At 50.0% G+C, this 13,243-nt stretch overlaps 1 protein-coding gene across 2 annotated transcripts; it reads right to left on the minus strand.

The window, feature by feature from the left end:
* Positions 1 to 763: 763 nt before the first annotated feature.
* On the minus strand, positions 764 to 8,751 carry GEMIN4 (gem nuclear organelle associated protein 4). 2 transcript variants are annotated; one of them, XM_070390293.1, is made up of 2 exons: positions 8,297 to 8,751; positions 764 to 4,147 (listed from the first exon to the last, which is right to left on the minus strand). In XM_070390293.1, the coding sequence occupies exons 1-2, from the start codon at positions 8,400 to 8,402 to the stop codon at positions 978 to 980; spliced, it is 3,276 nt and encodes a 1,091-aa protein (XP_070246394.1). In that variant the 5' UTR covers positions 8,403 to 8,751; the 3' UTR covers positions 764 to 977. The 2 variants fall into 2 exon arrangements, with proteins under 2 accessions (XP_070246394.1, XP_005888288.1); XM_005888226.3 differs by lacking the exon at positions 8,297 to 8,751 and adding an exon at positions 7,787 to 8,040.
* Between the last annotated feature and the right edge of the window lie 4,492 nt (positions 8,752 to 13,243).

Consider the following 13,243-nt stretch of genomic DNA (forward strand, 5'->3'; position numbering starts at 1 on the left):
CTTCTAGGTGAATCCCAACTAGGAGTCAGGAGGGTGGAAACCCGATTGTAGGCCACAGACAGAGCCAGCCCACTAACCTGAACCCGAATACTGCCTCACTATGATGGGGAGTATGGATCTGTCCTTCCTTGCCTCCCAATTAAACACCTCATCAGTCCTCCGAGTTCTGTAATACATCCTGGACAGCCTTAAATTTGCCTTTTCATGCCTCCACACACACCATCTTCCGCTCCCACGTTTTTCAAAACCATGACAACCCATCCTAGGCAGAAGATAAGTGCACCCATCCTTTGAACTCGTCCCTGCTGTGTTTACCAGTTTCAGTACAGCCCCTTAGGGACCCAGTGAATAGATGGAGTTAACATGGGGGGCAGAAGTTCTTAACTCAGGACACCCATTTTTCTGAGGTCACTGACCTACCCCCCAACATCTAATGTTCTTGGCCCAACCTCCTCCTTTTACAGTGGCTGCAGGCCTTGTGGGCACACAAATCAGTTGGCTAAGTGGTAGCAGAAAAAGAGTCCTTTTCCTAGGTCCTGCCCTTTCCAAGACACCACAAGAGTCTCTTAAGAGTTTCAGTGCAAAAGAACGCATGTGCCTTATAATCTGTCTACCTGAGTGTTTCACCTTTAGACTTATTTCTTGGGAGAAGCCAACGATGAACATGTTCCCCCTAGCTAAGAGATCAGGTCAAGCTGAGCCCAGTTTCAGAGTGTATTGAGGAGCCAAGACCACTGAGGAGAAAGACTCAAAACAGGCAAGGTGAAACTCAAAAAGAATTTTATTACAACCTGTATGTTACAAATACCTAAGAAACTATTTTCTTTACACTGTTATTGTCTTATTTTGGGGCTTGTGTACAATTCCACATGACTGGAAAGTTTCTGCTTCTCTGCTCCAGTCCCCATCCAGCCCGCCAAGCGGAGACCCGGCTGTTTTCTGACCCATGGATGTCAGAAGTTGCTGACCCATGGATGTCAGAAGTTGCTGATCTTCTGCAGGAGGGTTTGGCGCCGCTCCTCAGGGCTGATGTTCTCGGCGATGGACTTTAAGAAGCGCTGCTCGTTTACTTTCTGGAGCAAGGAGCTGACGGAAGGGTTGGTCTTGCTCAGGGTTTCGTAGCAGGTGAGGATCTCCAAGGCCAAGACATAGAGAGGTTCACAGACCTCCTGGTGGACCATGGCCATGATGTGCAGAACATGACAGAAGACCTGGGTATAGAAAAACAGGGTTTCCTGGGTCAGGTCCTGCTCTTGTCCTTGAGCCCAAGGGCCAACCGACTGTATCAACCGAACGGAGTCCAGGAGATTGGTCAGACTGTTGCAGAGGAGCTTGACCACATGGCTCCAGCCCTCCACAGGGAGCCAGTTACGGCAGCTCTGGCTGCAGAGAAACTGAAAAACTCTAAGCAAGAGGACAGAGAGCTGGAGCTCCTGGGCAAAGGGCTTCAGGTTGAGCAGAGGAACGAACTGTATATACTCCAGGCTGTAGGGGACGTGCAGGAGTTGCTTCTCCAACAGTCTCCGGGTCAGCTGGTGAAGGCACTGCCATTCTTGGGGGCTGCACCATGGCATGACCTGTACCAGGGCCACCAGGAAGCCCTTGCTGAACAACCTGACCTCCTCAGGGTTGCCCACGTCCACCACCAGGAGTGCGAGCATCTGCTCGGAGACGCTGCTGGAGATGGAGGAGCACTCCATCCAGGCCAGGAGGCCTGTGCCAGGCCCATACCCGGGGTGGGCCTGGGAGGTCCACTCGTCCTCAGAAAGCTTACAGATCTCAAAGAGCGTGGCTGGCACCTCGCACTTGAAGTGGCCCTCAAAGAAGCTCTTCAGTCTCAGGCCCACAGTCCAGTCTAGCTGCTCCAGCTTCCGGTGGAGCCAGGACAGCGACTTGACCCAGGTGTCTGGGGAGAAGGTGGCGGTGTTAGCTGAGACCACCTCACAGAGGAGCTCCAGGATGTGGATGGCCAGGTCCTTCCCGTCCAGCGGGAGACAGCGCTTCTCCTCGGGGAGCTGCCAGTATTTGCTGAAGCCATCAAGGAGCTGGCACAGGCTGAAGATGAGCGGGAACGGAGAGCAGGACTGCAGCCAGTATTCTTCCAGGTTTGTGCTCCCTTCCAGAGTCTGGACGAAGATCCTCAGACTGAGGTCCACCTCTTTGACCTCCAGCATCAAGAAAGGCAGGACGAACTCCTTTAGCACCTCATCCGGCTCGAGCAGAGCAGCGACTGGAATCCCTTGGGGCTTTGTAGGACTCACCAGGCAGCTCAAGAGCTCCAGAAACTGCTTCTCCTCCCGGGGTGTCGAGAGCTTGGTCCAGACCGTTTCTTTGAGGCAGGACACCACGAATGTGGTAGAGCGGTCTGGCCCCTGCTCTTCCATGAACCGGAGAGCGGGGAAGGCAGTGAGAATCTGAGCCAGGAACTTGTGGGTGCCGAGGTTGACCACAGCCATGCTGCACAACTTCTTCACCGTGATCTCTGGGTGCAGGATGACCAGGCGGGCCACGGAAGCAACAGCCTTAGCCAAGCCCTGTTCAGAGGCGCTCTGTGTGAGCTGGTTGAAAGTCGTGTTGAGGTCCTCCTGAAAGCCCTCCAAGTGAGCTAACAATTTCTCAGAGAGGCCCTTGCGCCCCCAGGAGAGCAGGACCCCCGAGAGGACTTTATTTTTATCTGGCAAAGAGAGGTGTGTGTAACACTCCAGGATCAAGTCGAACACCTGTTTGATCTGAGGTTCGGAGACAGCCCTGTCTATCGTGCTGACTTCCATCACCGTCTCCAGCAGCTTTAACACCAGGCCCGGCTCTCGGAAGAGAGCTCGGTTGTTGAGAAGGCAGGACAGCCACTCGTCCGAGAAGGCCCACTTCCTCTCGGAGGCAAAAATGTAGCACATTTCCACGTGGCGGTCCATCTTCTGCTCGATGATGGCCATGGCGATGGAGGCGGTGATGTCCTGCTCACCGCCCTTGCTCCTCACCACCCTGTTCGTCTTCCTCAGGAAGTCCCCCACGCACTCTGCCAGCTCGGAGACCACCTGCCTCTCCTCCTTGGCCAGGCTGGTGGTGTCCAGGTAGAGCTTCAGATTCTGGCTGAAGGAGGTCAGGCTGTCGCAGAGCCGGAAGCTGTCGTAGCTGGTCCCCTGGCTGCTGCTGAGCAAGGCCTGCAGCTCCTCCCCCCACTCCTGCAGCAGGCTGCGCAGGAACTCAAAGCCCACGAAGATGGTCTCGCTCGGCAGCCTGGCCAGGGAGGTCAGGCTGATGTCCCGCTCCGCCTCCTTCACCTTCTCTGCCAGCGCCTGCTGGTGATACGGGTTCTGGGTGTCCGAGTTCCACACGGAGATCACCGTGGCCAGCTTGTCCAGGTACACAGTCGCAGACACTTCCTGGGGGTCCTCCTCCATCAGCGCAAACACGGTCAGCATGTCAGCCAAGTTGGCTAAGGCGCAGCACTTCATCCCGGGGCACAGGATCCTGTCCTGGATTTGTTTCAGCCCCGTGAGCAGCATGGCCAGCAGGGGCATGGTTGGACACACATCTGGATCGGACTTGAACCTCTTCGGCGGGTGGGAGAAGTCATCGGAGGAGGACAGGTACTTGTGGGCCACTGTCCGGAACTGGGAGAGCAGGGGGTCCTGCTGATTGCCCTTGTGCTTCATCATTTCCCACCAGACGTCGAGGAAGAAGGCCACGTCCTTGGAAGAGGTGTCGATGGTCATGTGCTCCAAAAAGCGCTCTAGTTCCGCACGGCAGACAGTGGTGGGCAGGGCCATCAGGAGCTGGATAAAGAGTCCAGAGGCCTCCAGCGACTTGAGCAGCTCAAAGAGGACTGTGTGATTGATGGTGGGGATCATGTTGCCCACAGAGAAGAACACATCTTCCTGCCAGCGGGTTTCCATGTCGGAAGGGGTGATGGGGTAGGGCTGTAGCACCTTGGCCCAGATGATGATCAGCGCTTTCTTCTTCCAGGCGAAGGGCTGGGAGCAGGCTGTGGCGGAGGAGATCTCCCTCAGAGCCTCCACAATGGGCCGCCCAACGTGCTCCCAGTCAGACTTGGTCAGTTCAGCCAGCGCTTTGGGGCGGAACAGCTGCTCAGCCAGCAAGAAGCCCCCATGCAAGATAGTCATTTCCTCACAGATATTCAAAGGTCCTGTGAAGACAGAAGTCCAACAGGATAGAACGTGGTGAAAACATTTCCAGAACAGTAAGCAGAGGTTAGAGAGAGAGACAGCAGTTGGTTGTCATGATTAGGGCTGTCATGATTAGGGGTACAGATGATAAGGGTTCTGAGTGAGATTGGTGGGAGCAGGGAAAAAGGGGTGGCTCCAGGAGCCGCTGCAGAGCTGGAGTCAAAGGATTTACTTGAGGAATCCAAAAGGACTCCCAGCTCTCTAGAAGCTTCCCTGGTGGCTCAGTGGTAAAGAATCTGCCCGTTAATGCAGGAGACTTGGGTTCAGTCCCTCAGTCAGGAAGATTCCCTGGAGAAGGAAATGGCAGCCCATTCCAGTATTCTTGCTGGGAAATCCCATGGGCAGAGAAGCCTGGCAGGCTTACAGTCCAGGGGGTGTCACAAGAGTTGGACATGAGTTGGCGATTAAATAACAACAAAGCTCTCTAGCCTGCAACTGGGAAGACAACAGGCACCACTGGACACAGGGAACACAAGAAATGGGCTGGGAGGGAACACTGATCAGTTTTAGTCATTTGGAGTTTGAAGGCAGAACATTAGAGATGTCCTCCGGTCCGTCTAGTCAAGGCTATGGTTTTTCCTGTGGTCATGTACGGATGTGAGAGTTGGACTGTGAAGAAAGCTGAGTGCCGAAGAATTGATGCTTTTGAACTGTGGTGTTGGAAAAGACTCGAGAGTCCCTTGGACTGCAAGGAGATCCAACCAGTCCATTCTAAAGATCAGTCCTGAGTGTTCATTAGAAGGACTGATGTTGAAGCTGAGACTCCAATACTTTGGCCACCTCATGCGAAGACTTGACTCATTGGAAAAGACTCTGATGCTGGGAGGGATTGGGGGCAGGAGGAGAAGGGGACGACAGAGGATGAGATGGCTGGATGGCATCACCGACTCAATGGACATGAGTTTGAGTGAACTCTGGGAGTTGGTGATGGACAGGAAGGCCTGGCGTGCTGCGATTCATGGGGTCGCAAAGAGTCGGACACGACTGAGCGACTGAACTGACTGAATGGAAACAGAGGGCTGGAAAGTCAGCCTTGAAATGAGACTCAAGGAATCTGCCTGGAGGTGAGGCCATCCAGCAAACGATGGACCAGCAGAGGCTTTGGAGAGGAAGTGCTGAGAGAGAGAAAGAAAACACAAGGACAGGACCAAACTACAGCAGCCACCAAGTACGTACTGCAGGACACAACACTGAGCTTCTAAGTAACAACATAGACTAGGAGGGGCCTGGGCCAGGGCTGCGGGTACAGCAGCACTCAGACAAGTCCTGCCTCCCTACTTTTCTCTAAACATCTTGTCTTGCAAATGGATTTCAAATGGTCTGCCTTTTAAGGAAACAGTTCAATTCCTACATTTTTTCCATCAAAGAGAATAAGCCGCCAAGGGTCCTGGTTTCTTTTGTAGAAACCAAGAGGAAAATAGATAAAAAAGACTGCACTTGATTCAGAAGAGTCCTTCCTTCAGTGAGCCATGAATTGACATAGACTTAGCAAGGAAGGGGATGTTTAGACAGACATATATTAAATCCTAGCTCAGCCATTCAGAAGCAGTATCATCTTGGACAGATTACTTCTTTGAGCTTCCCTTCTGCATAAGTGGGCATAATACAGACTGCACATTATGACTGTGAGGGTCAAATATTAACAGTATATACTAGTCAAGCCCTTGGCATTGGGTCTGTGCCCATTGTTGACTCCCAAACCCATCTCTCAGGGCTGCTAAGGGTTAGATAAGATATAGCTACAATGAGTCTCACATGACTGAGCAACTGAACAACAATAAGAGTCAGGACAAAGAGCCGGAGACTTCCCTGGTGGTCCAGTGGTTACAACTCCAGGCTCCCAGTGCAGAGGGCCAGGCAGGGTTCAGTCCTGGTCAGGCAACTAGATCCCACATGCCCCAGCTAAACGATCTCCCATGTCACAACTAAGACTGGGTGCAACCAAAAAAGGAAAAAACCCCGATTAGGTGCTTGATGAACTCGGGTTCCCCCAAACCTTTCCACCGTTGGCGGAACTAGAATCTTGCCCCTATTCTTTGCCTTCCTCCAGCTCAGAAACATGACACAGAGCTCTCGAAGGTGTGTTTCCTTTACAGAAACTAAATCACTGTACAAACACTGCTCACTCTTTAATATTCCTGACTTCTCCCCTCTTTCTCAGGGCCAGTCCCTCGTGCCCCCAAGGACACAGCTTCTCCATCTTCATGGGCCAGGGTTCTATCCTGCCTTTTCCATTACGAGCATAAATCCACTGTTTTCTGCTGCAATCCACTGTTCCTGAGAGCATTCCTCCTGGCTGTGCAGTGGTGGAGGCAGACTCCCAGGAAGAGCTGGTTGCCGAGGAGTATCCCTGGGGGTTCTGGGCCTTCTTTCTGGCTCAGGCTGCTCTGCCAGGGTCCCCAAATAGGCTCCCTTTTGACTCTGTAAATTCAATTTTATTGCACTATCCGCTCAGTTGAGATGTTTGGAACTGGAAACTCACCTTCCAGGGACGTCTGTGTTACCTGAAGGAATAAGTCCCAGAAGCAGTTAATAGCTGGGCAAATCCCAAGTGTTTTATCACTTATGGTTAACTGGTGCTTGTGAGTGCCCACTCCTTATGTTGATTAGTGCTTACTCTGTACCAGGCACTGTGCTGGTTGGTATGCATATAAGATCTCTTTTGATGGTCACATCAACCTTTTGAGGACCATTCCTGTTTCAGATATGGGAACGTTAAGACTCAGAAGCATTTGCTCAGGACGTCAGAACTGCAAAGCAGTGGGGCTGGGAGAGAGATCACCGCAGTTGCAGGCTCCACACTCTTCCAACTCTACCCTCCCACCATGGAGCAGCTGGCTGGGGGCAGGGTCCAGAACATTCCTCTACAGCCTCCTAATACTGGCACACCTTAGGAAGCCTCACCCCAGCTCTTCCAGGACAGCCTCCAGGTCTCAGGCCCTTAAGAGCACGTCTGGCGGGAGGGGGCTGGCCCTGGGCAAGCAGCTGCATATTTATACCAGCTCCCCACTCCCTTCTCCGAGACCTGGCCTCTGAGTATTCAAGAGGCACGTGCCACCTCGGCTGCTGCAACCGGCGCCCACAACTGCTGGTCTGAAGAACGCTACTCTTGCGCAAAGGCACCAGGCTCGACCCTGTACACACGTGACCTCAGTGAAAAGTTGCCCAAACTCTGTGAAACGGATATGGTATTATCTCCTTCCATCCACGAGCACCTCAAGAGAGTCAGATACTTGCTCAAGAACTCAGCAGACGTTCAATGAATGAGACTGTCATGGATCCAAGCGGATTCTCCCAGGCGCTCCAGGAGCCCGGCCTTTTCCAAAGCACGTGCCCGAACCTGACAACTCTCGGGAACGCAAACTTCTTATCCGCTGGGCCCTTCACTAGGAAAGGGGCCTGGAGCTGGCCAGTGGCGGGCGGAGGAGTGGTGGGCTAGAGCCCGGCCTCCCGACGCCCGGTCTCCAGGGCACCCTCGCCTTCCCAACTCCCTCCCCGGTCCGGAGGCCTCACTGATTGCAGTCCCGCTCAGTACTGCCTGGTCACCGGTTGTGGGACGCGGCCCACGTGGGTCCGGGCCTGGGAAGCTGAACACCCACCTAGGTCCATGGCGGCGACTCCGGCGGCGGCGCGGGCCGCCCCTCCCTCTCCGCGCTGAGAGGGCGACGTAAGCGTCACGGCACAATGGGCGGCCCCGGGGGGCGGGACAATAGGCCGTGCCTCGGCCCCAGCCCGCAGTCTCAGCTCGGGCTTCTGGCGGTACAGACCCGGCCTCCGCCGCCCCGCGCGCAAGCGCGGTCCCGCCTAACCGCCGGCGGTGTCAGGACCGCCAGGCCCACAGCGCCCCCTACCGGCCGGAGTCCTCCCACCAAAGAACAGGCAGGTACCCGTGCTCCGCCCCTCCCTCTCCCCGGGCCCGCCCCCAAAGGACCGCCCACCCCCAGTCCCCGCCTCGCGCAGCCAGGAGTCAGTGCAACCCCCGTTTCCTGGGTTCCAGTTGGTCCTTCCCGTTAGCTCTGTCCTTGGCCTCGCATTCTCCAACATCCTGTAATCCGACCCCCGCCACTGTTCACTCTCACTAAATACCCCTCCCCAGGCTGCCCACTAACCTGCATGGACACACCACTCCCTGAGAGCCTTCCTCCCCCGCAGCGGGGCTCTGTCCCACGCATGGGACCACAGCATTCTTTCTTCTGACAGCAGCAGTTGCTCCATTATTTTCTGGCATCACAAACACCTTTGAAATGTTAGTGATTGTCCTTCTTCGCAGAAAATGCACGGTGCGAGCCAGAACGCCTGTGTGGGAGATCTAATTCAAGAGGCCCCTGTTTGTAATCTGTACTGTAAGAAAACCCACGCATATCCTCTGTCCTTCCCTCACATTGTCTTGTCTCCCTTTCCCTCCTTCCCGGCCTTAATCACCAGCCTCGAATGTTTCTAACTCTCCATCCTCCAGCTTTTAGTGCCGGACACCACCTAGAAAGGGCAGAAGGGCCCAGCCTCAGCACCCCCATGTGCCAAGTGGAGTTTGAGATGGCCTGCGCTGCCATTAAGCAATTGAAGGGGCCGGTGAGCGATCAGGAGAAATTGTTGGTGTACAGCTATTACAAACAGGCCACCCAGGGCGACTGCAACATCCCGGCCCCACCTGCCACCGACCTGAAAGCCAAGGCCAAGTGGGAGGCATGGAATGAAAATAAAGGGATGTCCAAGATGGATGCCATGAGGATCTACATTGCCAAAGTGGAAGAACTAAAGAAAAATGAAGCTGGTTAGGGAGGAGAGTAGCAGGGCGGCTCTAGTAGGGAAGGAGGCACTTTAAAGACCTTTTGAGGACCAAAATGTCCTCAGGCTGTACCAACCACCGAGGCCGAGACCTCAATAAATCACTTTAACTGCACGATAGTGACTGTTGTTGCACAACTGATGAATGGTGTCTGTGATAAAAAGTGAGAGTCCTGGGGGGGAGGGTGGGGGTGGTATCCAAAATGTATGAAAAGGCTCTCTCCTTGAGGGGAAAGTTCTGTCGAAACTGGCTTTCTGTAGGATTGAGTTCCCAGCCTTCCTTTTCCCCAGAGCATATGTAGATATTCAGCAGAAGCAGAGGAGCTGGGGCAGAATCACGCTCTGACTTGAGGTCAGTGAGACGGATCTCCTGAAGTTCAGCCTCTGGGAAGGGGAGGGGGAGAAGGAGGGAAAGGAGTCTGAGGCCCCTTGTCTCTCCAGGGACTGTTGATTCACTATTAACCCAAAGCCTCTTGATGAAAGTTAAAGAGGAGAGTGAAAAAGTTGGCTTAAAGCTCAACATTCAGAAAACTAAGATCATGGCATATGGTCCCATCACTTCATGGGAAATAGATGGGGAAACAGTGGAAACAGTGTCAGACTTTGTTTTTTGGGGCTCCAAAATCACGGCAGATGGTGATTGCAGCCATGAAATTAAAAGATGCTTACTCCTTGGAAGTAAAGTTATGACCAACCTAGATAGCATATTCAAAAGCAGACATTACTTTGCCAACAAAGGTCCGTCTAGTCAAGGCTATGGTTTTTCCAGTGGTCATGTATGGATGTGAGAGTTGGACTATGAAAGTTGAGCGCTGAAGAATTGATGCTTTTGAACTGTGGTGTTGGAAAAGACTCTTGAGAGTCCCTTGGACTGCAAGGAGATCAGTCCTGGGTGTTCTTTGGAAGGAATGATGCTAAAGCTGAAACTCCAGTACTTTGGCCGCCTCATTCGAAGAGTTGACTCATTGGAAAAGACCCTGATGCTGGGAGGGATTGGAGGCAGGAGGAGAAGGGGACGACAGAGGATGAGATGGCTGGATGGCATCACCGACTCGATGGACGTGAGTTTGAGTGAACTCTGAGAGTTGGTGATGGACAGGGAGGCCTGGCATGCTGCAATTCATGGGGTTGCAAAGAGTCAGACATGACTGAGCGACTAAACTGAACTGATAGGGTTGGGGGTGGGGGTGGGGCCTGGTCTTCCAAAAAGCTGAAGTCAAGTCCCACTACCAAAAGCCCCTACTGAACACAGGCCTGGTGAAGTTAATGTTTTGAGGGAAGTCACACTTTGCAATTGATGAATTGATGCATCACAACACAGCAGTTGAGAAACACTGGAATAGATGGTTTCAAAATCCCAGACTCTGAAAGACACATTTAAGACCATGCAACCAAATTTTTCTTGGGCCCAGTCCCTTAGCTAGCCTTGGTTTCTGCTTGGGGATGTTTGTGGGACAGTGTGTATACATATGTAAGTGGGATTTGTTTGGGGAGCACAACACATCCCTTGACCTGTGCTGGGACTAAGGCACCTAAGCTCAGCGTCTCTTCTTAGTGTTTTCATGGAGTCATCAATGCACAATGGTGCCCTTAGACAGGAGTGCTAAATGGTATTATTAAAGACATTCCAGAGAAGAAAGTCAGCTGTGGCATGGAATTTCCCAATACTCTCCTCAAACTATTTTCCTAGCTCATGATATCAGGCCAGCTCCAGTTCATGGAGGACTATTTAACAACAGAAGCAACAACCATAAAGAAGACTTCAAAGGGTAAAGGAAACCAGATCTGGCCAGGTATCTCCTTCAAGAACTTGTGTTCACATATTTTCAAAAAGTTGCTACAGACTAGCCGCATTACGTAACAATCACGTGTACTCAGGATACCACAGTGACTATAAAGGACTATTCCTCTTAACTATAAATTGGACAAGACCCAGGCTGTACAATGGTGCTGTTCTCTCTGCAAGATACTATGAACACATTTTGATGCTTTTAGGACCATGATTCACATTAAATGTGAATTAATAGTAAAAATAATAATAGAACACCTTGTTCCAAAATATGTTGTCAATTTAGGTGCTGTATTATATAGCCATACCATTCCGTAAATCATTATAAAACTCAATAAATTATAAGGACTCTAGACAACAACTGCAGCATACTTTTTTTTTTTAAGTAAGGTATGGTATACACAGTGTGCTAAAATTTGGGGAGAAAGGGAGAGAAAGAACATACATGTATGCTTAATGAGGAGAAAGGGGGTATGGGATTGATGGGGAGGAACAAGGCTTTTCAGTAAGTACCTTTTTATACTGTTTTTATTTTTGAACCACTGACTCTATTACCTTATAAAGAGGTCTGAGGCAAGGGTGCTTCTTTACTTCTCTTTAAAGACAGAGTAAATAAGTTTTCTACAGATTTCTCAAGGGTAAAGGAAAGCCAGCTTAGACCAAACTGAAATTTTCCATCAACTTCTATCATAAATTTCAGTGGACAAGGGGGAACGCTCCTGGAAACTCTGCTAGACCACAATGACATCATGGGTCAGGTGAGATAGGCAGAAAGTCACATTAAGGAGCACTGAAAGTCCCTAGCTTTGCTAATTCCATCCCAATGTCAGACAAATGGGGATTTCATACTAACTCTCCAGGCTAACCTGGGAGAACTCCCATATCACAGTCTCTCTGGATTTAAACCCGAGAGATTTGAACTTCAACTTAATATATTAGGACCACAACCCTGAAGGTCAAAAAAACAAAATCACTACTCTGAAAACACAACTCTGGAGAAACGGAGGAACTTTCCAATTTCATCTGTTTAAAAACACCAGTGTGGACAAAACCATCTTTAAACCTTTACATCCCCAGGGGAGGGAAAGTAATAACTTCTGGTTTAAAATTAGCAGCTGCCCTGTGCAGAAGTCTGCTGATAAAAGGTGAAAGTGGTAAAGTAAATGGTTTTAGCATGAATAAAATATTAAAGACTGCAACAAAGGAAAAAGACAGGCAATGAGAGAAATAAAAGAGGGCTGATATCATAAGGCTAAAATGTCCCAGACAGCTAAACAGCATTCAGTTCTCTTGTGCAGAGCTCAACATTCAAGAGAAAAAATTGGGGTAAGATAAAGAGGAATCTACCACCTGTTTAGTACTTACATAAACCACTTGTTTTACTATAACAATCTTAGAAGGCCACGTCAGGAACTTCCCTAGCGGTCCAGGGGCTAAGACCGCATACTTCCACTGCAGGGGGCGTGAGTTCCATCCTTGTCAGAGAACAAAGATGCCACATGCCTTGCAAAACAGAAAGCTACAACAAAGCAGTCTAACACACTGGGAAAAGTATAGTTTCTTTTCAGGAAAACAGTATTACTAGAGAGAACCATCAAGAATTACTTAATAATCCAACAAAAAATCTGAGAATGAATGAATCATAGTCTAAAGAAGACAGATGAGGCATTTACTTGATTACTCAAAATTCAGATAATAATTTCCCTATGCATAGGAAAAAGGTGAACCAATTGAGGACAGGAGGAACAGTTTGGTTTGCATTGAAACTCACAATTGGTTTTAGAGGCTATGATTTACAAGTAATTTCATGTATATTGTGCAGGAACTGGTAACTTCTGAGTCAGTCCTTTCCAATCTCCTTAGTTTCTTCCCTAAAGTGTGAAACTGACCACCACGTTTAAATAATGATTCTTACAAATTGGTTGTAACAGCTTGACTTCAGAAGCACAATTTCCAAAAAACATTTCATAATAAAAATGCACAACTTGTTTCCAGTGATAAAAAGTGATTTGTTCTGCAGAATCAAAAAGAAAACAAGAAAATATTTTAAAAGTTTTTCATACTGAAGAAATCATCTAATCCATCTCTAAGAAATCTAACATGGTCTCTTAAGAGGATTAAAAGCAAAAAGATATACATATATATAGAGAGAGAGAAAGAGAGAAACTAACACAGAGCCAGGCATGTAGCAACATTACACATTACATCCTTCTGTTTTTTTCTGACTAAAAAATTTAAAGCAAGGAATATCGGAATGTTAACCAAATGTTTTGGTTCAAGGCACGAAATTTCTTTACAAGTTTTTCTATGTCAAGGCCTGCCAGAGTAAGACATTAGAAAAGCATACTGTCTCCAGGTCCTGGAAGGACTCCTGCTATAAGTAACTGATTTGGATTTATCTGGATTTGGTTGTTCTCATTAAACCTACATGCTTATCAAAATTCCCTCAACCCTCCATCAAAGGTCATATTCCACACAGCTG

This window comes from Bos mutus, chromosome 19 (assembly GCF_027580195.1).
Source record: "Bos mutus isolate GX-2022 chromosome 19, NWIPB_WYAK_1.1, whole genome shotgun sequence".
NCBI classification, from domain to species: domain Eukaryota; kingdom Metazoa; phylum Chordata; class Mammalia; order Artiodactyla; family Bovidae; genus Bos; species Bos mutus.

What these genes read in the sequence shown, in the direction of transcription:
- GEMIN4 (XM_070390293.1), bottom strand. Translation starts at nt 8,402, where the DNA reads ATGGAGCAACTGCTGCTGTCAGAAGAAAGAATGCTGTGGTCCCATGCG. An exon ending in GGAGTGGTGTGTCCATGCAG is followed by an intron (nt 4,148 to 8,296) that starts GTTAGTGGGCAG and finishes CTGTCTTCACAG; the next exon opens with GACCTTTGAATATCTGTGAG.